Source organism: Hemicordylus capensis, chromosome 3 (assembly GCF_027244095.1).
Source record: "Hemicordylus capensis ecotype Gifberg chromosome 3, rHemCap1.1.pri, whole genome shotgun sequence".
Lineage (NCBI taxonomy): Eukaryota > Metazoa > Chordata > Lepidosauria > Squamata > Cordylidae > Hemicordylus > Hemicordylus capensis.
Window position 1 is genome coordinate 279,118,230 of NC_069659.1, and position 24,913 is coordinate 279,143,142.

At 41.7% G+C, this 24,913-nt stretch overlaps 1 protein-coding gene across 8 annotated transcripts in view; it reads left to right on the forward strand.

Annotated features, from left to right (window-relative positions):
• SORCS1 (sortilin related VPS10 domain containing receptor 1) overlaps positions 1-24,913 on the forward strand; it is a 664,028-nt gene that overhangs the window by 628,939 nt on the left and 10,176 nt on the right. For 2 of the 8 annotated variants that reach the window (XR_008318829.1, XM_053305813.1), the window contains exons 24-27: positions 13,395-13,494; positions 19,283-19,388; positions 19,491-19,651; positions 20,803-20,880. Coding sequence is in view for 6 of the 8 variants with exons in the window: in XM_053305813.1 (XP_053161788.1) it covers positions 13,395-13,494; positions 19,283-19,388; positions 19,491-19,651; positions 20,803-20,880 (445 nt within the window). In the remaining 2 variants the exon portion in view is untranslated. Of the gene's footprint in view, positions 1-13,394; positions 13,495-19,282; positions 19,389-19,490; positions 19,652-20,802; positions 20,881-21,622; positions 22,111-24,913 lie in introns of those variants that run through there. The other 6 variants (XR_008318830.1, XM_053305814.1, XM_053305812.1 and 3 more) reach the window with 4 other exon arrangements.

Sequence of the window (24,913 nt, forward strand, 5' to 3'; positions counted from 1 at the left end):
CTCAAAAATGAGGGGACTGGTAAGGAAGTTGAAAGGGAAAGTCAGGAGGGTCAAATCACTCCAGAAAGCATGGAACTTAGTTAAAAACACAATACTAAAAGCTCAGAGGCGTATCTAGGGAAAATAGTGCCTAGGGCAAGCACTGAAATTGCTCCCCCTGTCCAAACATCTGACACCCATCTTTCAGATAACTTTACCATAATATCAGCTCAAAAATACAAGTCAAGCTTGTTAATCTTTTAATATTTCAAAAACTATTTAGCAGTGGATGTAGCCAGACCAAGAAATGCTCAAAAACTATAAATTTCAGTGTGCTGGGGCTCATGAAATACCCAAATTCTATGTGGAGGTGTACTTGGAAAACTAAACAGAAGTGCCTGTCTAATTCTCTACTATGCATTGTAGCACCACTATTACATAAGTTTTAAAAATAAATGGAGAATTTACTTTCCCCAGATACTAGGGCCTTGCAGAGGCCATTTGAGCATGCGTGGTGGCCATTTTGTTTTCGGTGGCCATTAAAAAAAATTTTTTTTTCCATTTTAAAAAATGGTGCCCCCTTCAAGTGGCGCCCGGGGCACGTGCCCTGCCTGCCCTACCCTAGATATGCCCCTGTAAAAGCTTAGTTGGAATGTATACCAAGAAGGAGGAAAGGTACCCCCAGGTTCAGGAGGATGCCAGCATGCCTAACAAGTAGAGTCAGAGAAGCAATAAAGGGGAAGAAGACTTCCTTCAGAAAATGGAAGTCCTGCCTAAATGAGAACAGGAAGGAACATAAACTCGCAAAAGAAATGCAAGGAGACAATAACAGATGCAAAAAGAGAGTTTGAGGAGCATATAGCTAGAAGTGTCAAGGGAAATAAAAAAACCGCTTTTAAATTCTTCTTTAAGGGGTTGGCTCCTTCGATGATGAGGGTGTGAAAGGGATTATTAAGGAGGATAAGGAGATTCCAGAGAAGCTAAATGAGTTCTTTGGATCTGTCTTCACGACAGAAGATACTGACCATATACCCTCTTCAGAATTGAGCTTCACAGTCTTGGAGGCTGAAGAATTGGGCCAATTTGAGGTGACAGGGGAAAATGTTCTAAACTGTCTCGAAGAACTAAAAATTAACAACTCTCCGGGGCCATATGGCATCCACCCAAGAGTTCTGTAGGAACTCAAATGTGAAATTGCTGGTCTCCTAGCAAAAATATATAACTTGTCCCTACAATCAGGCTCTGTACCAGAGGACTGGAAAGTAGCCAATGTAGCTCCAATTTTCAAAAAGGGATCCAGGGGGATCCAGGAAATTACAGGCTGGTCAGCTTAGCTTGGATGCTGGGTAAATTGATGGAAAGCATACTTAAGGACAAAATTGTCAAACATATGGAAGAAAAAGCCTTGCTAAAGAACCAGCATGGCTTCTGCAAGGGCAGGTTTTGCCTCACTAATCTTTTGGGGTTATCTGAGAGTGTTAACAGGCATGTGGATAAAGGTGACCCAGTTGACATTGTGTACTTGGATTTCCAAAAAGCGTTTGACCCAAGTTCCCCACCAAAGGCTCTTGAGTAAACTTAGCAGTCATGGGATAAGGGGACAGGTTCATGTGTGGATCGGTAACTAGTTGAAGGACAGGAAACAGAGGGTAAGAATAAATGGACAGTTTTCACAATGGAGGTAGGTAGAAAGTAAGGTCCCCCAGGGATGAGTACTGGGACCAGTGCTCTTTAACTTGTTCATAAATTATCTAGAAGTTGGGGTAAGCAGTGAAGTGGCCAAATATGCAGATGATACTAAACTATTTAGGGTAGTGAAATCTACAATAGATTGTGAGGAGCTCCAAAAATATGTCACTAAACTGGGGGAGTGGGTGACAAAATGGCAAATTAAGTTCAATTTAAGCAAGTGTAAAGTTATGCATATTGGGACAAAAATATCCAACTTCACATATACACTCATGAGATCTTAGTTGTCGATGACTGACCAGAAAAGAGATCTTGGGATTGTGGTGGATAGCTCATTGAAAGTGTCAATTCAGTGTGTGGCATCTGTGAAAAAGGTCATGCTAGGAATCATTAGGACAGGGATTGGAAATAAAAATGCTAATATTATAATGCCCTTATACCAATCTATGGTGTGGCCACATCTGGAGTACTGTGAACAGTTTTGGTCACCATATCTCAAGAAGGATTTGTAGAACTAGAAAAGGTGCAGCAGAGGGCAACCAAAATGATCAGGGGCCTGGAGCACCTTCCTTATGAGCCTAGGCTACAGCATCTGGGGCTCTACTTTGGAAAAGAGGCAACAAAGGAGAGACATGATTGAGGTGTATAAAATTATGCATGATTAGAGGGAGTGGACAGAAATAAATTTTTCTCCCTCTCTCACAACACTAGAACCAGGAGTCATCTCATGAAACTGAAGGTCAGGAAATTTAGGACTGGCAAGAGGAAGCACCTTTTCACACAGCTCATAATTAATCTATGGAATTCCTTGCCATGGGATGTGGTGATGGCCACCATTTTGGATAGCTTTAAAAGGGGGCTTAGAGTAATTAATGGAGGACAGGTCTATCAATGGCTACTAGTCTTGTGGCTGTGGGCCACCTCCAGCCTCAGAGGCACTATGCCTCTCGATATCAGTTGCAGGGAATCAATGGCAGGAAAGGGGGCATGCCCTCACCTCTTGCCTGAGGGCTCCCCAGAGGCATCTGTTGGGCCACTGTGTGAAACAGGATGCTGGATTAGAAAGTTCTTAGGCCTGATCCACAGGGCTGTTCTTATGACACTGGCCCACATGCTATGCAGAGATCTGTAGGTCCAAGTTAGACACTGCTTCTGAGCCACTGCGAAGCATGTTCATGCTGATTGCGAAGGTATGCCTGTCCCATGTCTACTAAGGGATGGATCATCACAGTGTGATGCTGCTTCCATCATTCCCGATGGGAGTAGCATCACAGATATGAATGATGCACTCCTTAGTAACCCTGCCATTGCAAATAGTATGGCTGTGTTTTGCAGTGGCTGGGAAACAGTATGTGAATGTCTCTCTTGGACCTATGGATGTGAGGTATGTAAGCCCATGTCATTGGTCAGAAGCTGATTGGGCCCAGTCCTCTTAGGGATTGGGTTAGACCAGGGAGATGCTAAGGGGGGGGCCTACAAGAGGGGTCACAGATGAAAGACACAGGATGAAAGACACAGTGAGGAACAATGGCCTGAGGAAGAGGGCCAAAGTCAGAGGACCAAGTCAGAGCTGAAGGAGACAGGGCAGGAAAAAGGATCTGCTCAGTCAGGAGTTTCTGTGGATTCATAGCACTCTGAGATTCTCCTAGCTGCTTGTGTCTCTAAGAAGAGGAAGAGTTATTGTGGCTGGAGGCCAGAAGGTAAAAGGACCAGAAGGAAGACTTCAGGACATGTGGGAGGCTTCCATGGTGTGGCCAAAGTTGTTCAGAGCCTTCAAGGCAGAAAGTTCTATTCCAACTGCCTCTAGAGACAGATTGGGTCTAGGGCAGTTGCAAGGGACAGAAAGGCCTGGAGCATATAAAGGGACAACCCATCTTTGCAATAGAAGTGAATTCTATTAGGGAGGAGCTATGTTGAGATAGGGAGTTTAAACTTAGTCAGTGAATTCATACCACTCCTTTAGTAAGCAATACAATATCACAGAAGGACGTAGCTTATTTTTATTTTCATTAATTAATTTCATGTAATCATAACATATGCTATATTTTTATAAATAATAATTATTTTTAATTTAAATGAGTTTCTGAGTCTTCATTCTTCCACACCTAAAGTCTTCAATCACCTGCTAAGGGAGAAAGGGACAAGATCATTTAATTTAAGTAGAGATTGGTGGCAATGGGGCATGTTGGAGGTGGACAAAGCTATAAAGATTACCAGACATGGGAGATGTGAAGTGAGGATATTCAGGATCCAGTCTTCCACAGGGCATCCTCCTCGAGAGGAAGTGCCTTCTTTTTGCAGAAGAGCACCTTTGGATGCAAGCCTCCTTGGATCCTGGTCTAGATAATTTGTGTCTAATTCAGGTTCCTAGTGCACATAGTGAGACAGTCTGCATTTATTCAGGAAAAACTACACCAGAAGCTAGATTAATTTGTTTTGTTATCTTTGTAAATTAAATTCACCTCTCTTTCTTTTTACAAATTATTGGCTATTATTATTCGTTATATATCTGTTGATGAGAGAATGATAGACAAAGAATGGCTTCTATTACAAAAAAACATTTTTCACATTTTGTGTCTAATTCTGCAAATGAAGCAGATAAAGTCAATGAAGCTCTGTGAAGGACCAAAACTAATTCAGAGAGCTAATTATTTTCACAGGGGACTCTTGATGACTCTAAATTAGGTGTTTTGCAATGCTGAGAAGTTTCATCTTCAGCATAGTTTGCTCAATCTCTGAAGCACAAGAACAATATAATGTACAGAAATTGCTGCCATAAATATGGGGAAATTTGGCCCTATTGATATGCTATTTTATTAGTGTAAGCTAGCCTAAAAATAATTTACTTACTTAATTAAATAATTTGAGTAAATTATTAATTACTAAACTATTATCTCCTCTGAGAGAACAGCTGGTCTTGTGGTAGCAAGCATGACTTGTCCCTTTAGCTAAGCAGAGGCCACCCTGGCTGCATATGAATGGGAGACTAGAATTGTGAGCACTGTAAGATATTCCCCTCAGGGGATGGAGCTGCTCTGGGAAGAGCAGAAGGTTTCAAGTTCCCTCCCTGGTTTCTCCAAGATAGGGCTGAGAGAGATTCCTGTCTGCAACCTTGGAGAGCCCGCTGCCAGTCTATGAAGACTAAGCTAGATAGACCAATGGTCTGACTCAGTATATGGCAGCTTCCTATGTTCCTAATTACTGCAATGGTGGTGATTGGAGGAGGATCAGGGATAGACCTACTCTCCTCCACATTAAAGGGTCTGGGTAAGCCTTCAATTTTAAAGGGATTGTGCTGAGATTCGGAAGTCAAATCCCATTTCAGTATCATCCTTACTTTGATCATGTCTCAATCCTCACCTAAATTAAAGCAAATGATACCGCAAGGAGTTATTTAGAAAATGACACCTTGGCAATCCAGTTCTATGCAGCCCTATGCCTCAGCTATAGGCATTCTTCTCCGGTTCCTGCCTTAGCCTCATACACATACCAGAGTGGTCAGGTAGGTCAAGGAGAGAGAAAAGGGCTAACTAGTGCCTAGGGCAGGGATGTCAAACTCAATTGGGAGGTGGGCCGGATTTGATTCCAATGCACCTCTGTCATCCTTCCTGTAGGTGATCGAGTGAATGAATGGGAAGGGGGTGAGTGGGCGAGTGAGTGGGTAAGTGGAGGGGAAGGGGGTGAGTGAATGGGTGGGTGGGTAGGTGAATGAGTGAGTGGAGGGGAAGGAAAAGGGGGTGGAGGTCAAAGATCCTTTTATATAAGCCAGCCCCGCCCTAAGTAAGCTGCAGCCTTAACTTCTTCCTGCTCCTGGTGTATTCCTTTTCTATCCCTCACCAGCCCCACAGCTCTTCTCACTGGCTGCGCCTGCTTCTTTGCTTCTTGCCAGGATGGATGCCACCCTCACCTGTCCTGCTGTAGCTGAGGCTTCTGGCCCCCGGTGGCTTCTTGCTGTGGGCAGCACTTTTTGGCTGCAGCACTTCCTGGCCAGTGGCAGCAATAGGATGCCACCCTTGCCTTCTTGCCACCCTCACCAGTCTGCCACCAGCCCCGCTGTGGCTGAAGCTTCTGTGACGTATAACTCGATTCTAATGTTGTAAAATACATCTCTTACTAATTTTGCTTGCAGAATTTCATGTCACTCATTTGCTATAAAGCATAATCCACTCCAAGGAACTTACTCTGCACAAGCCTCGTTGAAATGAATGAGGCATCATTCAGCTTCCATTCCTTTCCATGAGGCTTGAACAGGAGAATTTCCTAATGGGTTTGTGATCATACGGTTTTGCCATAAATTTCAGGACTTCCCTGCACATCAGCATTGGCTATCTCTCCTTCTACTCCTTCTTAGTCTGCTTTTAGCTATTGTCATTAGTTCAGTATTTTTATTATTGTTTTGAGAGTTTCAGCTATGCCTGCGTGCCAGCAGCACTCTCAGCCTGTGTGTGATGCAGGCATGCAGGGGCAGCTGGGAGACATCCCCACCAGCACGTGGGCATGTATTTATTTATTTATTTATTTATTTTTACATTTTATATCCCGCTGTTCCTCCAAGGAGCCCAGAGCGGTGTACTACATACTTAGGTTTCTCCTCACAACAACCCTGTGAAGTAGGTTAGGCTGAGAGAGAAGTGACTGGCCCAGAGTCACCCAGCTAGCTTATGCCTGAATGGGGATTTGAACTCGGGTCTCCCCGGTCCTAGTCCAGCACTCTAACCACTATACCATGCTGGCTCTCTTTACTATACCATGCTTGCTCTCTCAGGCATAGCTGGCCTGCCCTGTGGCAGCTTCTTGCTGTGTGTAGCATTTCTTGGCCACGCTGCTTCTCAGAAGCAATAACCACTTGGCCTTGGTGGTGGTGGTGGCAGCGACCAAAGTGACTTAGGGCTTGGGGGCCAGACAGAGAGCTACATTGGCCGGATCCAGCCTGCGGGCTGGGATTTTGACAGCCTGCCCTAGGGTTTCTTCCATTGTCTTCAGCATTAGATAAATGCAGCTTCCAATATGTATTTAGTACCATATATTCGTCAAATAATGCATTAATTTTTGTTCTTATGATCCCCACCACTCAAATTGCAGGATACAGTTCATACTTCTCATGAAGTAGTCTCCTATATCTTTATTGCTCATCTAGAAAAGTTCATATTGCTATGAGCTGTCATTCAAGACCTCATTTCATTGTTTCTGTTCGTCCAAGCTGGAGCTACAACCATGGAACCGTAAAAGGCCACCTGTCCTGGAAGAGCTTGTGCTTTTGAACACAGAATTGATGTTCTGGAACATTACTTGTCATGGCTGTAAATCTCCTATTGGACTGTTGCAATCATAATGTTTTTGCATACTCATGCCAAACCTTGACTGAAGAACACTTACGACAGTGCAAACCTTAAAAATGTGAGAGGCTTCAATATTGGCAAAATAATGCTCTAGACCATTAGACACAAAATCAGAAGCAAAATTCTACTTGGGTGTTCCATGTAGATTTAATGGACCAAGACTGCCTTTTGTAGTGCGGGAATTTGCATGATATCTACATCTCTACAATTGTAGCTGATACTATGTCATTGTCCATGTGGGGGAAAATCACTTTTGGTATGGGTCTTTTTAGCATTTATAATTTAGTTTGCTGGGGAAAATGTTTAAATCTGACATCAGGCTGAATTGGAAGTATATCTGATATACTTATGTATAGTTGATGTTGATGTTGGAGTAGGCTCTACAGGCTTTGACATTGGTGGCTCACATGTTCTGCAATGTTGGAAGGGTGGAGCAGGAGTTGTGTCCTTGTAAAAGACTGCTTCTAAGCTCAGCCAGAGCTTTCAGAGCATGCTCATAGGGAGAGGAGAGAGCAAACTTTTACTTCTCTCTATCTAAAAGTGTTATTTGGCTGCCAGGAATATGTCTCTGAGGGCTGCATGACTCTCAAGGGCATATTCCTGGCAGTCAGATAGCACTCTCCTCCATGCACATCTACTGCTCAGCAATGTTCTGGCTGATCTCCGAAGCAGCTTCTTGAGAGAATGTATCTCCTACATTTCTAATGCTGTGGAACATGTGAGTCAATGCTGCTGAAGTCTGTCTTCATGAGACCGATGCAAAAAGACAATACAGAAGAGAGAGTGAAATCTCTGTAGAGGAAATGGGAAACTGCTAGAGATATCCTGGGTGATTTTCAGCAGCCTTCAGAGGGGTTTCCTGGGAGCTAGTCTGCTTTCTAGGATAGGATAGCTTGTGCTTACATCAAGGAAGAAGATACCTACTTGCAAGATGAGTTCCTCAAACACTGGAAACCAGGAAGGGCTGGCAAGCAAGAAGGACCAGAAGGAAGGCTGAATTTCTGGAGAAGTCTTCAGGGACAAAATTTACTAGTAACCTTCAGTTCAGGGGAATCCAAAGTCTGCCTAGGGACAGCAAAGGGCTGAAGATTCCAAAACCACACTAAAAAAAATGCAGTAGTTCTTAAATTCACAAAACATCTATTTACTTACCAGTTGCAAGCTGGGAGGAGAGCTGGACTTATGATAGCAAGCATGCATTGTCCACTTTGCTAAGCAGGGTCCACCCTGGTTGCATTTGAATGGGAGACCACATGTGAGCTCTGTAAGATATTCCCCTTAGGGGATGGAGCTGCTCTGGAAGAGCACATGCATGCTTTCATGCAGAAGGTTCCAAGTTCCCTCCCTGGCATCTCCAAGATAGGGCTGAGAGAGACTCCCGCCTGCAACTTTGGAGAAGCCTCTGCCAATCTGTTTAGACAATATTGAGCTAGATGGACCAATGGTCTGACTTGGTATATAGCAGCTGCCTATGTTCTTAAGTCACTACTGGGTTGGAGACTGTGAAGGGAAATGATTTAAAGATTAATTAGGAGAATGAACTAAGCCTCATACAATCTTACATCAGCCTCTGTATTTAATATCTTAACAATATCTAATATACAGAACTTCATCCTTTCATTACAAAATAAACATCTTATTTTATTTTAAACCCTACCTAGTCTCCTGGCTGGTTCTTCCATAATTAAAGCCAAGACTACCTACTAGTAAGGGTTGTAAGGTTTAAAAGTTTTAAAATATTCTGAAGTAATATATCAGTGGCAGTGGGGACATGTGTAGTGGAAATTCAGTGGGTCCTGAAGAGGACAACCTCATCACATGAGCAAACAGATATTGTCAAAAATGCAGTTCAGTAAATTTCCCTGGATCTTACTCGAGCCATAATGACAAAAACTCAAATAACAAATGAACTGAGCAACAAAGAAAGTGGTGATATTTCTAAATATGCTCCGGCTTTTTCACAGATGTTCATTGAAATTGTGATTATATCTAACTTCTGCAAAACCTAAACTTTGCTGTAGTCAACTCCATATTGAGAATGACGTTTGGTGTATATGTCCAAGAAAATATCTAGGGCATATTCTAGTATGACAGCCAAGACACAGGATCAGGACTGGCAACTTCTGAATCTTTTCCTGTGGAATACAGTGCTTCCATTTTCTCTGTTAGGAAGTCCCAGAGCATATATTTTTGTTGATATGACTCTGCCAGCTAGAACCTAGATTGTCTTTATACTGTGGGTGTTCTCTGACATCTTGAGAATAAGCCATGTATGCATTGCAAGCTAACTTAATTATGTTTTATGGTGTTGATTTTTATTAATAGTTCATTTGCTCCTTTCACCTTTAGAGATCTCAGAACATACCTTTCACTGATGTAGCTTAAAGTAAAGTAAAGTTGTGCCATCAAATCGGTGTCGACTCCTGGCAATCACAGAGCCCTGTGGTTGTCTTTGGTAGAATAAATTTGGTAGTTTACCATTGCCATCTCCCACTCAGAATGAGATGATGCCTTTCAGCATCTTCCTATATCACTGCTGCCTGATATACATGTTTCCCATTGTCTGGGAAACATACCAGCAGGGATTCGAACCAGCACCCTCTTGCTCCCTAGGCAAGTTATTTTCCCATGCACCATTAGGTGGCTTGATGTAGCTTAGCCAGTCCAAAAACTAGCTTCTCTTTATGCTTTGGATATTTTCCAATATCTTGAAAATTAACAATATAAGCCATGTGTGCATTGCAAGTTTTAAACATAATTCTGTTTAATGATACTGGTGTTTATTTATTTATCATTTGCTCCAGTGTTTATTTATAACATGTCTGCATGCATCAGGTTCTTCTGGGGCAAACGGGCTACCAAGGGGGAACGTGTAGGTAGTTTAAGTTCTGTCATTTTTCTAGGTCTGTACCTCCTTCCCTTCGTGTGTGTGTGTTTGTGTCTGTCTGTCTGTCACACAGAGAGAGCTAGCACGCACAAAGCTAGCAACTAGACCTCCTTTTAGATTGCTTATTTTGTATCTTCTGCTTTTTCTTGTCACAGAGATAGGTTAAGCTCATTTAGAGAAGTAAAATAATTTCTTAAAAGAAAACTTGCAAACTTCGTATTTTTAACCAGCAAAAGTAAACAAGAGGGGGTGGGAGATGGGAAGAGAGATAACAAGCTCTCTCCAGAGGTGACAGAGACAATGTCAGACATATGGTATGCCCATATGTTCTCATTCTTTTTTAATATGGCAAGTGTGAGAAATTTGCCCCTCTTCAAACCAGTACAAATTTCAGTGTGTAAACTCATTTCCTAATTAATCTTGAGCCAGAAATAGTGTTCCAAGCAATCAGTGCTCAATATGAAAGGCTGGAGTCAAATGTATTTTAAGCATTCAATAAAGATAATAAAAAGAAGCTGATAAATCTCTCACAGTGAAGAATGGAAGTTAGAATATCTATTCCCACCTGAGCAGAATTATACAGTTAAACTAAACTAACAAAATTAAAAGGCTAAAAATGGCCTAAAAATGATAAGAATGCCCTTTTCACCTGATAATTTCTCATTAACTTTGAAAATGTATAAAGGCTTATTTAAAACAAATTACATTCCATGATTACATCATGTGGTGAGCCCATTCGTAAAAAGGTTCTGCATAGATCTGTGCCATAAAATGACTGTCCTCAAGTTAAATTTTCATACAAAAAATAACAGTGTGAGTTATATTAACTTTTTGACTGCCTTCGCACATAACGCCAAATCAGAAGCGAGCGAGCCAGAGGTTCAATTTGGTGGCCATCCGAATGCGTGGAACTGCGTTTTCATCACAAAAGCAACCCAACGTTTGTGACCCCAAACCACAATCTGAACCTTCGGTTTACAGTGAGTTCTGCTGACTAAACCTCAGGTTGAAGGTGGCATCGTGTCATCTGAATTCTGCTGCCGCTGTAACCTAGGTTTTGTGCTGCGTGTGCTCCCGAAAACAAGAGAGGGCAGCTCAGATAAGCCAGGAATGCCTCAGCTCTATGCCTGCTGCGCTTCTCGCTGGCCGCCTCTCAGATCAGTTGCCGCACCCTCCAGAGTCTCTGCACTCCTCCTGCTGTTGCCATGTTGCCGTGTCTCAAGCATCAATGCATGTAAAGAGAGAGACCCACATTGAGGGAAGCTCTCTTTCCACTGAGTCTTATGTCCCCCCACCTCACTTCCCAATCCGTACAAAAACGGAATGGGATGACAAGACGGGCACAGCAGGAGAGGACTCTACAAAGCAGGGGCTGCAGAAATATTTACACAAGCACATGGAGTCCCAGTGACACTAGGGACCGGGCAGCTTGGCTTTTCCCCAACAAAGATCACACATGCCAGGGGAGCAATACCCAAAGTTTGGGTGAAAATATGTCCCCTGAAATTCTTGAGTGTGCTGCTCTATTTTTTGTTCAAATCTGTTGAGGAAGAGGGCCCCAGCCCCTTTGCCTTGGGTGCAAGCCTGCAGTCTCTGGCATAACTCATGAGAAGAATCATCCATCTGGAGTATTGCTCCATCCAATCACAGGAGAGATTCTTCCAGTGTGATGTGGATGGATAATGCTCCATAGCAGTCCACTCTCTCATGGGAGTGAAAGGCCATGGAGACACGTATGCAGGCTGGAGCACTGTAGCTGCCCAGCCAGGTTGCTAGATCCCTGCAAGCCATGGGGAAGGGTACCCCAGCAACACCTTTCCTGGTACCAGCAACTGGCAGACAGCAGGAGTCAAAGTGCTCCTTTTGGCAGTCTGTTCACCCCCATAGCACATATGCATGCCTTTCTTTGCACTCCATGGCCATGTGGCTTGGCAGAGATTGCTGAAAACAGCGGCTCCCCTCACCCAGGATTCCCTGTGGTGGCTGATCTACATATGCTACAATGTTGGTCCCAGCCCAGGAATTTTGAACATGTATTAGGAAACATGTATTAGGAATCCCCAATGTCACCCAAATCTGGGAGTGCTCAGATACATGAAGTGGTCCAGACTCTTTGGGTGTCTGTAAGGGTTGAGTGGAGAGGGAAAGTTGCAGAGTATGAGTTCTATTGTTAAACAGAGAGACCGGGGGGGCACATCAGTAGGGTACCCTATAGTTGGATGGGCTGTCTCATGAGAGCACAGTCCAATGGAGCCCCAAAACCCATAGTGCCTCTGGTCCTCTACAGTGGACTGGCCCTCTCATGAGAGGGCTAATCCCTGGCCAGCAAGTCAACACGGGGGCAGGAATGTGTTGGCGCTTCCTCAACTTCTTGGCCCAGGTCTACAAGTCCAAGAGCATCCTTTGTCATGGTGGCCCAAACCCGAGGATCCTTTGCCTGCCCTCATATATATATTCTCTCCTAGGAAGTCATCATGATCCCTTTCAGGAGTAACAGAAAACCCCTGCCCCTCTGATACCAGTAGTTCTGCTTGAGCCAAACTGCGTGGCTGCTGGGTCCTTGCAAGGGTTGTGGTGCAAGTGATTTAAATGCTCTTTCTTCATTAAAAAAGCCGACCAATGCTAAAAAGACACAATTGCGCTGGGCACACCCCCTTTAAAATCATGGGCAATGGTTGCAGTCCTGCAGACGTGCTGATGACTTGCCTGCAGTCCGGCGGCATGAGCGGCCCATGGCTTGCTGCTGGGATTCGGCCTCGACGGACCAGGAAGAGGGAGAGGCTCATCTGCCCAGAAACTGGAGGTCACTGGACCATGGTTGGACAATTGTCTGTGGGACAATTCCCAGGTTCAAGAATTAACCTTGGGTTTGTCAACCTGCAATTTCACACTGTGTCCAAAAGTGGCCTATGTGTGCCACTGAATGTGTGGTATATGGACACTTTGCAAATCTAAAAGGGTTGCTGTATTTTTAAGAGACAACTTCATGCTTGTTAAACCTGTGATATATGTGCTGCTGTGATGCAGGCAGCAGAGAGTTGTAGGGCAGGCTTGCCTGTTGGTTCTCCTTTATTGGTTTCCAAATAAAGTTAGCTTGGAACCACCTGGCATTTGTTGTGTGAGGTTTAAACCTAACAGAATGCTCCTGTGCATGTGATGGAGAGCACTCAGCACCTCTGTCCAAGTCCTCACTTTAGCCTGACTGCTTCATCCACTATTCATAGTAGCCTCATCCATCAACTATTAAATAAGACTGTTGGGAAGAAGAACCTCATTCTTAAAGCATCCTTGGGTGTAAACAACAGCATCAGTTCATAACAGCATCAAGACTTCTTATTTCTTTTTCTCTGACACATCCAAGAATAGCTACTGTTAAAGGCAGGAGACTGGGCCTAGTGGAACACTGTTCTTGGCCTTTGTGATTGTTTTGATGGTTTTCAACCACTTTGTAACCACTCTTTTATACTAACGGATTTCTCTTTACTTTCCCTCCCACTCAGATTTCAGAAATATTGCTCCAGAAACTGAACCAAAACTCCATCCAGTTTGACCTAAAGCCTGGAGTTCAAATTCTTGTCCATGTTGCACATTTAACAGCTGGTTGGTATAATAATCTCATATTTAGAATGCTTTTCATTGTCATTGCAGTATAAATATTATATATATATATATATATATATATATATATATATATATATATATAATATTATATATCTATAAATTATATAAAGATATAGTAATGTATCTATAAACCATATAAACTATATAAAGATATATAAAGATAAAGATGTTCAGTGCCAACCTCAGATATACAAAGAAGAAAAACATCTATTTCCCCATTCTTTACTGTGGTAGCTTGTACTTCCAAAAGTTACAAGAGGCAACTTTTAAAAAGAAAAAGAAGGAGGCTTCATCATAAAAATTCATTGTATTTGTATTCATCATAAAAATTAAGTCAATTTCTCTCATTCTTGTCTCATATTAACTTCCATCATTGTTTTAATCTGAGAACTAGCAGTGTTTCTATTTATTGCAATTTGATTTAGACTTCCAACCCAGTCCTACAGCTGGAGTTGAATAGTTAAGTGTTGGACTAGAACTGGGACTAAGAGATCCAGGTGCAGATTCCCACTCCTCCGTGAAGTTCACTGGGTAACCTTGGGCCATTCATGTTCTCTCTCAGCATAACCTACCTCACAGAATTGTTATGAGGATAAAATGGGGGGGCAGGAGGGGAGGCTGTGTGTAACACCTGAACTGCTTGGATGAAGACTGGGATAGAAACAGGGGCATACCTGTAATAGGGCAAGAGGAGACAGTTGTCTGGGGGCCCACTGCCTTACGGGGGGGCAGAGGCAAGTCACATGACTGACTCCCCCAGCCACGCACCTTTCCGGGCTTCCTTCAGTTGTATTCATCCTCCGAAATTGAGGTGCGTGTTAAGAACTGGAGCTACCATAACAGCATGTCTTTCTCTAGTACCATTAAATGACTTGCATCGTCCACAATCTATAAAACCTTTAAAAAATAATTTAGGATTATGTTATATTGTGGCACATAGGATGGATAGATAGATAGATAGATAGATAGATAGATAGATAGATAGATAGATATTTAAATATTTAATAATATTTACTATGCTTTTTGTTACCACTATTCAGCTCATTTATGATTTCTTTACCTCATGAGCTGAGCTTCAGTGGGGGGGGGGGGGGCGTTTTAAAATCTTGTCTCTGGGCCAAATCCAACCTTGCTACACCTCTGGATAGAAATATAATAAATAATGTAATATAATAATAAATAATGTCTGACAGCCAAACTAAAGCTGCACTGGTGGACTGGTGGTCTAATACTCTGTTGGTGCTATGTTGCTACGTGGGATGAACAATTCTCATCAATTTCCCCTTCTCTTTGAAGCCTACTGTGCCTGCCAAAAATAGGTCCCTGATGGATGTACGACCCTTAGGGATGTATTTGTGGCTGGCACAGTAGATGTCAGAGTGAAGGGGAGATGGGGAGAAAAAAACTCCCCTCTTCAGCACAACTTGGCCCTCCAGCTGTTATTGAACTACAACTTCCATCACCCCAAGTAACTGTTCCTCCAATTTATTGTGGCTGGGGATGATGGGAGTTCCAGTTAAACATCTGGAGGGCCAGGTTTGCCCACCACTGCTTTAGATGTATGTTTACACAATCTATTTATTTAAAACATTTATACCCAGCAATTTAGGACAATACACTATTGATCTTGCTGTACATAAATTCTGATCCTCCACTTCAGCATTCATAACCAAAATGGAGATGATGACAAAACCTAAATCTTGCTTGCAGAATGAACATCACAGCAGTGAGATTTGAGTAGTGCTGTTAATATCTAAAATCAATGCCTTTTAAAATGCGTCTTAAAAACTCTGAATGTGGATATTTTAAATATTCAAATATCTGTCAAATTCTTAATTCAGACCATTTTCATTGCAACTTGTAATGATGCTGGTGGCGCTGAGTTTTTCCTTTTCCTCATTTTTTCCATTCCTTGCAGGCTAATTAGTAAAAGCCATGATTATTATAGAGTGAGGGCAAGTCAGACGAGCCTCATTCTGCAGAATTATGACATTTAGATTTGATAAGCTTCTGGAGATTTGATGCCAGTTTTCTCAAGATACCTTTTAAAATCCATCAGCACAAATACATTTATATCATTATGATACTCAGATGTCTGATGTTTCAGATAATTAGATAAAGTATACAAGATGTATTTTCAAAATAATTTGCTAACTCCATCATCCTAAATACTTTGCGTACAAAGCCTGCCATTATTTACATGTGCGTAATTGACTTCAGTGCATGAAAGATTGTGAGCAGGAATTCATCCTTTGCTTTCTTAGCTTATTGTATCACCAACATCCTTGGCAGCACGACATATTAATAATGCAGTTTCCCATTCCCTGTCATCACCATGCTTACAAGATTCTTTTTGCTGCTGGGTCTACTTACAGGATGCATGTTAAATCCTGCACAACATGGAGCTTTTCATTTCCGTCAAAATTATGTGCATTTAAACACATGCATACGGCATCACCCGACTAGTATTCCATTATAATGAAGAGACAGAAGCCACACTTTACATTCGTGAATCGCATTGGGTTCCCACTACTATCTCCTGTGATGAGGGAAGTGTCAAAATGCTATATTGCAAGGAAGGTGGGGGGGGGAGTGATTATTGATACCTTAATAATGTTGTAGGGCATGAGGGCCTTCCACCTGCACATCCCAGTCACTTCTAGCATATATTCACCAGATATTGCCAGCTCCAGATTTCTACCAGATGTGCTTATCTATACTATATCAAGGGGATCCCAACGTGTGGTACTCCAGATGTTGCTGAACAACAACTCCCATCATCCCCAGCCACAATAAATTGTAGTTGGGAATGGTGGGAGTTGTAGTTTAGCAACACCTGGAGTACCACACGTTGGGAACCCCTGCACTATGTTAATTATATGTTGTTACTCTTCTATATAAAGGTGCAATACAAAGCCCTCTTTTATGTACATGATAGTAAGGCCATCACAAGCAGGCCTAAACCTTGTTGAGGTTCCATCTTTTCTTGTATTTGCCTTCTTTCTTGTGCTTGTGCATTAGGGTGAGCACAAAGTCTGTAGGATTTGATATGGCTTCTGGTAAGAGTGGAAGAAGGCGACATGGGCTTTTAAAAACATTGCAGATGCATGGGAATGCATGCATGCTCCTTAGAGTTTGGGACGAGAAGCATTTCCCCACATGTTCTTGCTCATTTAAAGTGAGTAGGGTTTTAGATGGAACTTTCTCCTGCCATTTCCCTTTAGTTAAATAGTGAGAGCTGAGATGACAGCATACTTAAACCAGATTCTCCCTCATTTAGAGTCTCCCCCTCTCTTATGATAGAAAAGGACAGATGTGTATGTTCCTGGCCTAGTTGTCTTTGGGATGCAACACTTCCCTTTTTTGCTCATGGACTCTCCATCTCAGCTGACTGTGCTAATCTCCTTCACTCTCTGAACCATGTCTCCTGATATTTCTATGAAGATTTATCTCCAATAAAATTCAAATTGCCCCACATGAAAAAGATGGTTTCTGTGTAGATGCCAAGGGGGCCATAAAGAGGAAGAGCATGAAACTCTGGGAACAGCAGCATTCTTTTAAAAAGCAGGAGGAAAGAATAACTGTTTAAAGCATTTCCTAAGCCAGATTTGCTAATAGCTTCTCTTGGGATCATGGCTGTGTGTTCTGATATCCAATTAGCAGCACAGCAGATATCTGCATGCCCTCTTTATAACTGCAAGAATTACAGGAGGTGAAGAAAAATGCTGCCTAATTTCTGTCACTACTTGAAATGAGATGTGTCCTCTAAATAGGCAGCTGTCACTTCTTAAATGGACTAATTTGTTTTTGAAAAAATAAGCTTCAAATGCTCCCAGGGACAAGTGAAATCAAATAGTTTATATTTCTCAGAGTGGCTAGTGATTTGGGGTCTGAAATTTAACCCTGGTCCCCTTCACCTACCTCACACACACCCAAACCTAGCCAAATTCAAAACCCATATGTTAAAGATTAAATTAACAAAAAGTGGTGTTTGTTTAAGAGCCCTTTTTGTAGTTACTTATAACTACTACTACTACTACTACTACTACTGATATTTATATACCGCTCTTCTACCAAAGTTCTCAAAGCGGTTTACATATAAAAATGAATAATACATAAATAAGATGGTCCCTTGTCCCCAAAGGGCTCACAATCTAAAAAGAAACATAAGGCAGATACCAGCAACAGCCACTGGAAGGATGCTGTGCTGGGGTTGGATAGGGTCAGTTGCTCTCTCCCTGCTAAAATATAAGAGAATCACCACTTTAAAAGATACCTCTTTACTAAGTTAGCATGGGTTAGGGTTAGTATAATGCCTGATAATAGCTATAACAATTTATCAAAACATATATTAAACCATTTTTAAGCAAAGGGATTTAGGTCGTCGGCATGCATGGCTAATTGTTTATCGCAGGCCTGCACAGCTTGTGACCCATCAAGCCTAAAACAGTCCATCAGCCATGTATGACTGCCAACTAGTGATTTGATAAAACTAATGATTTTCCTGCCCTCCTGAGACTTTAACAGAAAGTGACGGGAGGAGGAGAGATTGTAAAAAATGTTTTAAATGATAAGATATGGCTGATAAGCTGTGTTTAGCTTGATAGATCCCAAGCTTGGTAGGTCACAAGGCCACAAGTTACAATGGTTATGTTGTAAACAAGCTGCTTTACAACAATTGTCATTCAATTAAGAGTTAAATTTGGTGCCCCAAAATATCTTCATCTGAGAACAATTATAAGCAATAAAGTTTGCCAACATTTGTATGTTCAAAAAACTGAAATTCCACACAAATGAGTACTGAGTGAAAAACAAAGCATTTGAAACAAAAATGAAGTGTAATCTCCATGCTCAGCAGGGATCTTTATCATGTATGATAACCTTTTTCCACATTCAGAATATTCATCAAGCATGACCATTGTACTGCAAAATGTTCATGGTTGTGGCCAAATCTGGCCAGGGATGTTCAGTGGTTTGACCTGGGAATGCAGCCAGTTTGGCCATCTTGACCCAGTTGTTATGAGCCACTAAATACACTAGGGCCTTCATATGTGTGTGGTATTGTCTAAATGTAGCTCAAATTCATAGTCATCATAACTGGGGCAAGTTGTGACCTTGGAGAACTTTTCTCCTTGTTCTTGAAAGAACTTGGACAAGAAAAGTAATTTTTCAGGTCCCAAAACAAGTATTGGTATGGCAACTTATTGAAGGATCTGGTGAGATCACATGCCCATTATTTTTTGGATCTTCAACCTATCCAGGCCTCAGAAATTTGGTAGAGGTTCTGTGACATATGGAAATTGCACCATGTCATTGCACATTTTTACTGGGGGGAAAGTTTAACCTTTGGGATCATACACACTAGGTGTGCACTCTGAAAATTCTGTGTTGGGCTATGTCAAGGATTCTGAAACTTGGGTCCCTAGATTTTGTTGGACTACAACTCCCATCTTTCAAGCCACATTGGCCAAATACTGGGAATGGTAGGAGTTATAGTCCAATAAACACCTGGGAACCCAAGTCTGAGTATCCTAGGTGTACAGCTGTAATGCTTCCATTTTCTCATCCCACCCTAAATAAATGGTTTGCAAATAGTGAGCCAAGGAGAAATGTGTATAGTCTGGAAGAAGCTTGTGTGTGGGCTGCCAGATTCCTGAGAACAATGGGGCAGAATATACCAAGTAGGGCAAGCTTCTAAATCAAGGATGGAACCAATATGTCAGGCCTCCTTTGGTACTCTTCTCTTTACTTTTTTATTTTTTTACAGCCCCTCTCATAGATGTCACGCCTAGCCACAGTGGTTCAGCCATGTTGATGCTGCTGTCAGTGGTATTTGTGGGCTTGGCAGTATTTGTAATCTACAAATTTAAAAGGTATGACTTATTCCTTATTTCTCTACCATTCTTCTGTCAGGTATGAAAACATATGATGCTCCATAGCGTACACACCAATGATAGTTTCTGTTAATGTTTTAGGAAGATTCCGGGCATTAATGTTTATGCACAGATGCAGAATGAGAAAGATCAAGAGATGGTCAGTCCAGGCAGTCAAAGTGAAAGCATGCCTAATGTCCCTCAAAGTGAGCTGATGACCCCAGAGCAACTAGTAGATGAGAAGTTGGATAACCGGCCCATAGGTAAATAACTATAGCAGCCAACAACTGGTCAGATTCTGCATTCCGATTGGCTAAATCTATTCTGAGCCTTCCAACCTCCTCTGCTAAAACACTCATTATTCCCACTTTTGTGTTAACCTCTCTAAATTGCTCTGTGCTAACTCCAAGACCTTTCCTCCTCCTGCTGTACTTGATGAATAAGAAATTCTACCATGACATTTTGCTGTCATGATAGCAACTCTCTCTGTAGTGGCCTAGCATTATGAGCACATTATACTTGTTTCGTTATGAACACTGTACATTTGGAAAAATATTTTGTAGCTATTCGTTTTGTAGTTTCTGTCATGAAATTCAGCTGCACTTGAGAAGTGGCTGGCTGCTAGTTTCTGAGCAAAGAGAAAAGCCCTCCTTGCTACCCGCTTCCCCAAACAATTAAAATTAAATGTTTTCAAAGCTTAATAGTTGTGCTTTCAAAATGTCTTCTCACAAACAGCAATTATCGATTGCTCACCCTAAGCATGTCCCAACTATTGTAGTTATCAAGCAGTCTTAAAGAAAGAAGGATGGAGACATAGATTCTCTATGTCCCATCTCCAGACATCTATAGATTTACCTGCCAGCTCACCTGTGGTGATTTCCTGCTCTGGTAAGCAGGACACCCAGCACCATCTCCTTCCCAGAGGTCTCATTTCCACTGCTGTTTCTGAGAAAGTAAGAAACAGCAGGAATCTTTTCTGAGCAGTAGGAAGGGCTCCCACTGTTTCTTGCCGTCTCCATTTCCCAAGTGCAAATGGCAGAAGATCCATTCTCTTCTGAGCCCCCTGCCTGTGTCCCAGAAAAGGATCTGAGGGAAGAGGGGATTGGTGGCGACCACAAATAATGGCTGACTAGTGAGCTAAGCCTATCTTTGTGGATCCCTGCCTGTATCCCTCCAGTGCAGTAAGTCTGAAGCTGAAGAAAAAAAGATAAGACCAATGCTGTGCTCTAACAGCCATGTACTCCAGGGTAGCTCTGGAGCAATCTGAGATACTTCAGTCATGCTTCAAGAAAACAGCATGACTGTTTTGATGCTGCAGAAGTACAGTGTAGTGCTCTGTGGCTTGGCTTAAGACTGCAGACCTCTGACCACTTTCTCGGGATTAGTCCTGCATTAACTCTGTTGATTTTGGCAGACTATCAAAGGAATTTCTTCAAAGATAACAAGTTGAGGACTGCAGCCAAAAGGCAAATGGAAACTGAACAAGATGAATGTATGTGGAGTTTTGTGTGATGAATTTTAATATGTAGATTCATCAATTAATACCAGAAAGCAAATTTTATAACAAATTTATCTTCTGAGGCATACTGATAGCATCAGTTAGATGGATGGGGTGGAGTGTGCTTCAGGAAGATTAGTGGATGACGTTTGTTTTCATCGTCAGGCATATTTGGGATGAGAATACCACAACTTTTTGGCTGGTGACTGTGTGAAAATTGGCAACGTTCACCAAGCATTACATTACTGTGGGTGGCAGAAAAGCATGTGAAGAGCCAGTTTTTGTAGCATCTGCCTACAGAATGAGGAGAATTTTACCACATATCTGAACCTGATTAGAAATCCAGGGAAGCAGGAACATGGTCAAGTTCTCCTTAAGCTGGGCACATGCTACAGACTGTTGACTGACTTCCCACCAGGTTGTGTGCCCCTAGAATGTTGCTACTTAGTTAAAGGGTGCCTGTATTCACTGTCTTCAGTTTTCTCCTGTAAGCTGTGCTTCTTTCCCTGTTATATATTACGACTCCTGAATTTTTTGGGTTTGTTTTACTAAGCATATTCCACATCCTTCAGATAATTCCAGCATGATACATCTTTACCTTGTCTGCATGTGCTGTCTCTCTTTTCTTCACATTATAATATAGAATGTATGAGCTAATCTGTTGGAAAGTGTTGAATATGTAAGATTCTGCCTCTGTGGAGGGATTTAAACTTGATGATTTTCTGTTTCTTTCCAGTCAAACAATTCTATGAACAACTGGAAATGCTACAGTCTAAAAATCTTGGTTGTCTGAACAGCTTCATAATCAAAATTCACAATGTGTTGCCTTGTGTAAAGTACATTTCTGTGCCTAATTAAAAAAATGTTTTGGATGTCTGTGACCCATTCAGATAAAATAGGGATGCTCTAAGTGCCATTTTGCATGATGCACAGAACATTTAAAATGCAGTTGCTGAATTGAAATTGGCATAATACATTGATCTCAGTAGGCTGTTTTAAATGAAGTACTACAGCTTTATTGGTGTTATATTCCATGAACTCGATTCTTCAAGATATTAAATGGTAGGTTTGGGGGTGAGAGAGAAAACAGACCTCTATTCACAAAGCTAAGCCTTTCCCCCCATGCTAACCACAAACAAGACCATGTGATGTTCAGAAGAGAACTCTAGAATCAGTGGATCCAAAGATTGCCATTCACCCCCTCTCCAACCCTGTTCCTATTCCTTTAACAGCAATCTCACATGCATACATTTTCCAGCATCCTCCTAATTAGGTTTTTGTGTATGCAGCCAAAGTATGCATGCCCACAGTGGTCCCATTCTTGCTTCTAAAGCATGGGTGCTTGTACAAGCAGGGTAGGATGATTTTTGCCAATCTTGCTTCCCCCTGGGAGTGCTAGATGCAACACACAATTATGTCCTTGTGGGCTGTACATCAGTTACTGAGTATGCATGTTGGAGATTGTTTCTTCAGACAAGAGAGCTGATATGCCACTCAAACGGAATAAAGACAGTGGCACATTTTTCTTTTCTCTTTTGCATTTGACATGTTCTTTTAAAAAACCAACATTCTACAGTTGGAGAAGGTGTCAAATTCAAATGGATTGAAGCAGAGGAAACTCCATCCAGTGAATGTGGAAACATTCTCAAACAATTTCATTTCAATTAGCTACTAAAATCTGATGGGGAGGGGAATAGGAATTATTTAGGTCTAGTAAATTATCTGTTCTGAAACACTTCTAGTGTGAATATGATACTATCATTTATATGTTTGAATACCGAATCTGAAATACAATTCCAGAATCTAACCCCAACCATTTAAAATGAATTCACACATATTGCTGCTTGCCTGCAAAATCCTCCTGCCAACACAATATCTTTCTCTTCTCCTTCCATTCCTGCCAACCCATATACTTTTCCACCCTAGCATCAGTTTACAGACTCTGAATGGGGGTCAATTATTTGTGAGGAGTAGGTGTCACTGAGGTTATGTTAACTACAGTTAAAAGTCCAAGAACAGGCCATGGAATCGTGCATTTCCTCCCTCAGATGAATTCCTCCTTCTGCCTTAATTGTGGCTCTGGGGTATGTTGGCACTGATATGATCGTTGAGGGCAACTTCTTAAAAGTTGAAAACTATTTAAGTACCCTGGTTAACTTTAAATACAGCTAACATAAGTGCTGATATGTGCCAGGGTTACCTTGCTGTTTTCATTGTTCCTTTTAGCACTTTTCAGAAAGGAAAAAAGGACTTTGGCATAGGTCTAGCTTTAACTGATAACCTCTGTGGAGGCAGGGCATTTACATGCACAGTGGGACATTCCCCCCACCTTCCCACCAAAAGCCCTTCTTTTCCTGTGTTACATCAGAAACTGTTTTTTAACATAAGGCATTCAAAGAAATACAAATTACCTTACACACAAAGATGAATCAAAGACTTTGGATAAAGAGCAAGATAAACGTAATAAAATGATGATTGGTAGGGATGTGCAAGTTGATTTGGATACAAATCGATTTGTACCCAAATCTAGCTGATTCGAGTGATTTGGAGACAAAACAAATCACCCCTATGGTCCATTGGCTAGATTCGGGTACAAATCGAATCACACCTGTTTTGTTTCAAATCAATTCGAGATTTGGATCCCTCCTAAGCTCTAGCCCTTGTAGAAGTGGAGTTATGGAGCAAAATGTGTGGTCACTATTTTTCAAGTATTTGGATTCTTTGGTGTATAATAACTCTCCCTCAATGAATCCCTATGAGGATTCATTACACACCTTCATTTTGTCTATTCATTTTAAATAGTACCAACTGTCAACTGCCATGTGCCATCTGCACCCCACTCCCACCCACAAGGCAGTGGGTTACTACTCAGTTTATATTCTAGGATTTTTTCCAAGTGTTTAGGCTCTTTGGTGTCTAATAACTTTTCCTCATAATGAATCCCTATGAGGATTCATTACACAACAAAGAGTCTAAAATTCCTGAGTATCCAGTGGCTTGAGGGTTGTGGGGTAGTTGGAACATGGGGTGCCACTAATTCCCCACCCCCACCTGCAAAGCAGTGGGGTCAAAATAAACAGAAGAAATGAAGGTATGTAATGAAGATACCAAAGAATCTAAACACTTCCAAAGTACCTAAAAACAAACTGAGTACCCCAGTGTGTGTGTATCCCGGGGGGGGGGGTAGTTGACATATGGCAGTTGACAGTTGGCACTGTCCAGTGATAGTCATAATGAACAGACAAAATGAAGGTGTATAATGAATCCTCATAGGGATTCATTATGAGGAAATATTAGACACCAAAGAATCTAAACATTTCAATATTCCTAAAAATTAAAATGAGTACCCCACTGCCGTGCAGGTGGGGAGGGGGTGTAGTTGGCACATGGCAGTTGACAGTTGACACTGTCCAGTGACAGTCAAAATGAACAGAAGAAGTGAAGGTGTGCAATGAATCCTCAAAGGGACTCATTATGAGGAAACATTATTATACACCAAAGAACACTTGAAAAATAATGACTGAACATTTTGCTCCATAGCTCCACTTCTACAAGAGCTAGAGCTTAGGTGTTTTGTTTTGTTTTCTTTTAAACTGAAAGCTGGGGATCCATTTTAGGGTTAGGATATGGCAAGTTCAAATCCCCATTGTTTCCTATGGTGGAAATGTTCAAAATAAGTAAAAACTAAAAAAATTCATTAAATATCAACTAAGTGTGCCACTGCCTTGAAATTTGGGTGGTAGGTGGCACCCATGGGGACCTACATACCACCCAGGTTTGGTGCCCATAGGACTCTGTGAAGTGGTCCGAATCAGTCCAAATCTAAATTGAATCAAAGCAAATATGAATAGAATCTGGGGTGATTTGGAGGGGGTAGATTTGGATACAAAACAAACCAGGGGTGATTTGTTTGGGGTGCAAATGGAATGAAAAAAATCGATTTGTGCACATCCCTAGTGATCAGATTGTGAGAAAGGAAACCCAAAGAGTCAGAAACTGAGCAGCTAGAAGTGAAAAGAAGTTCAGA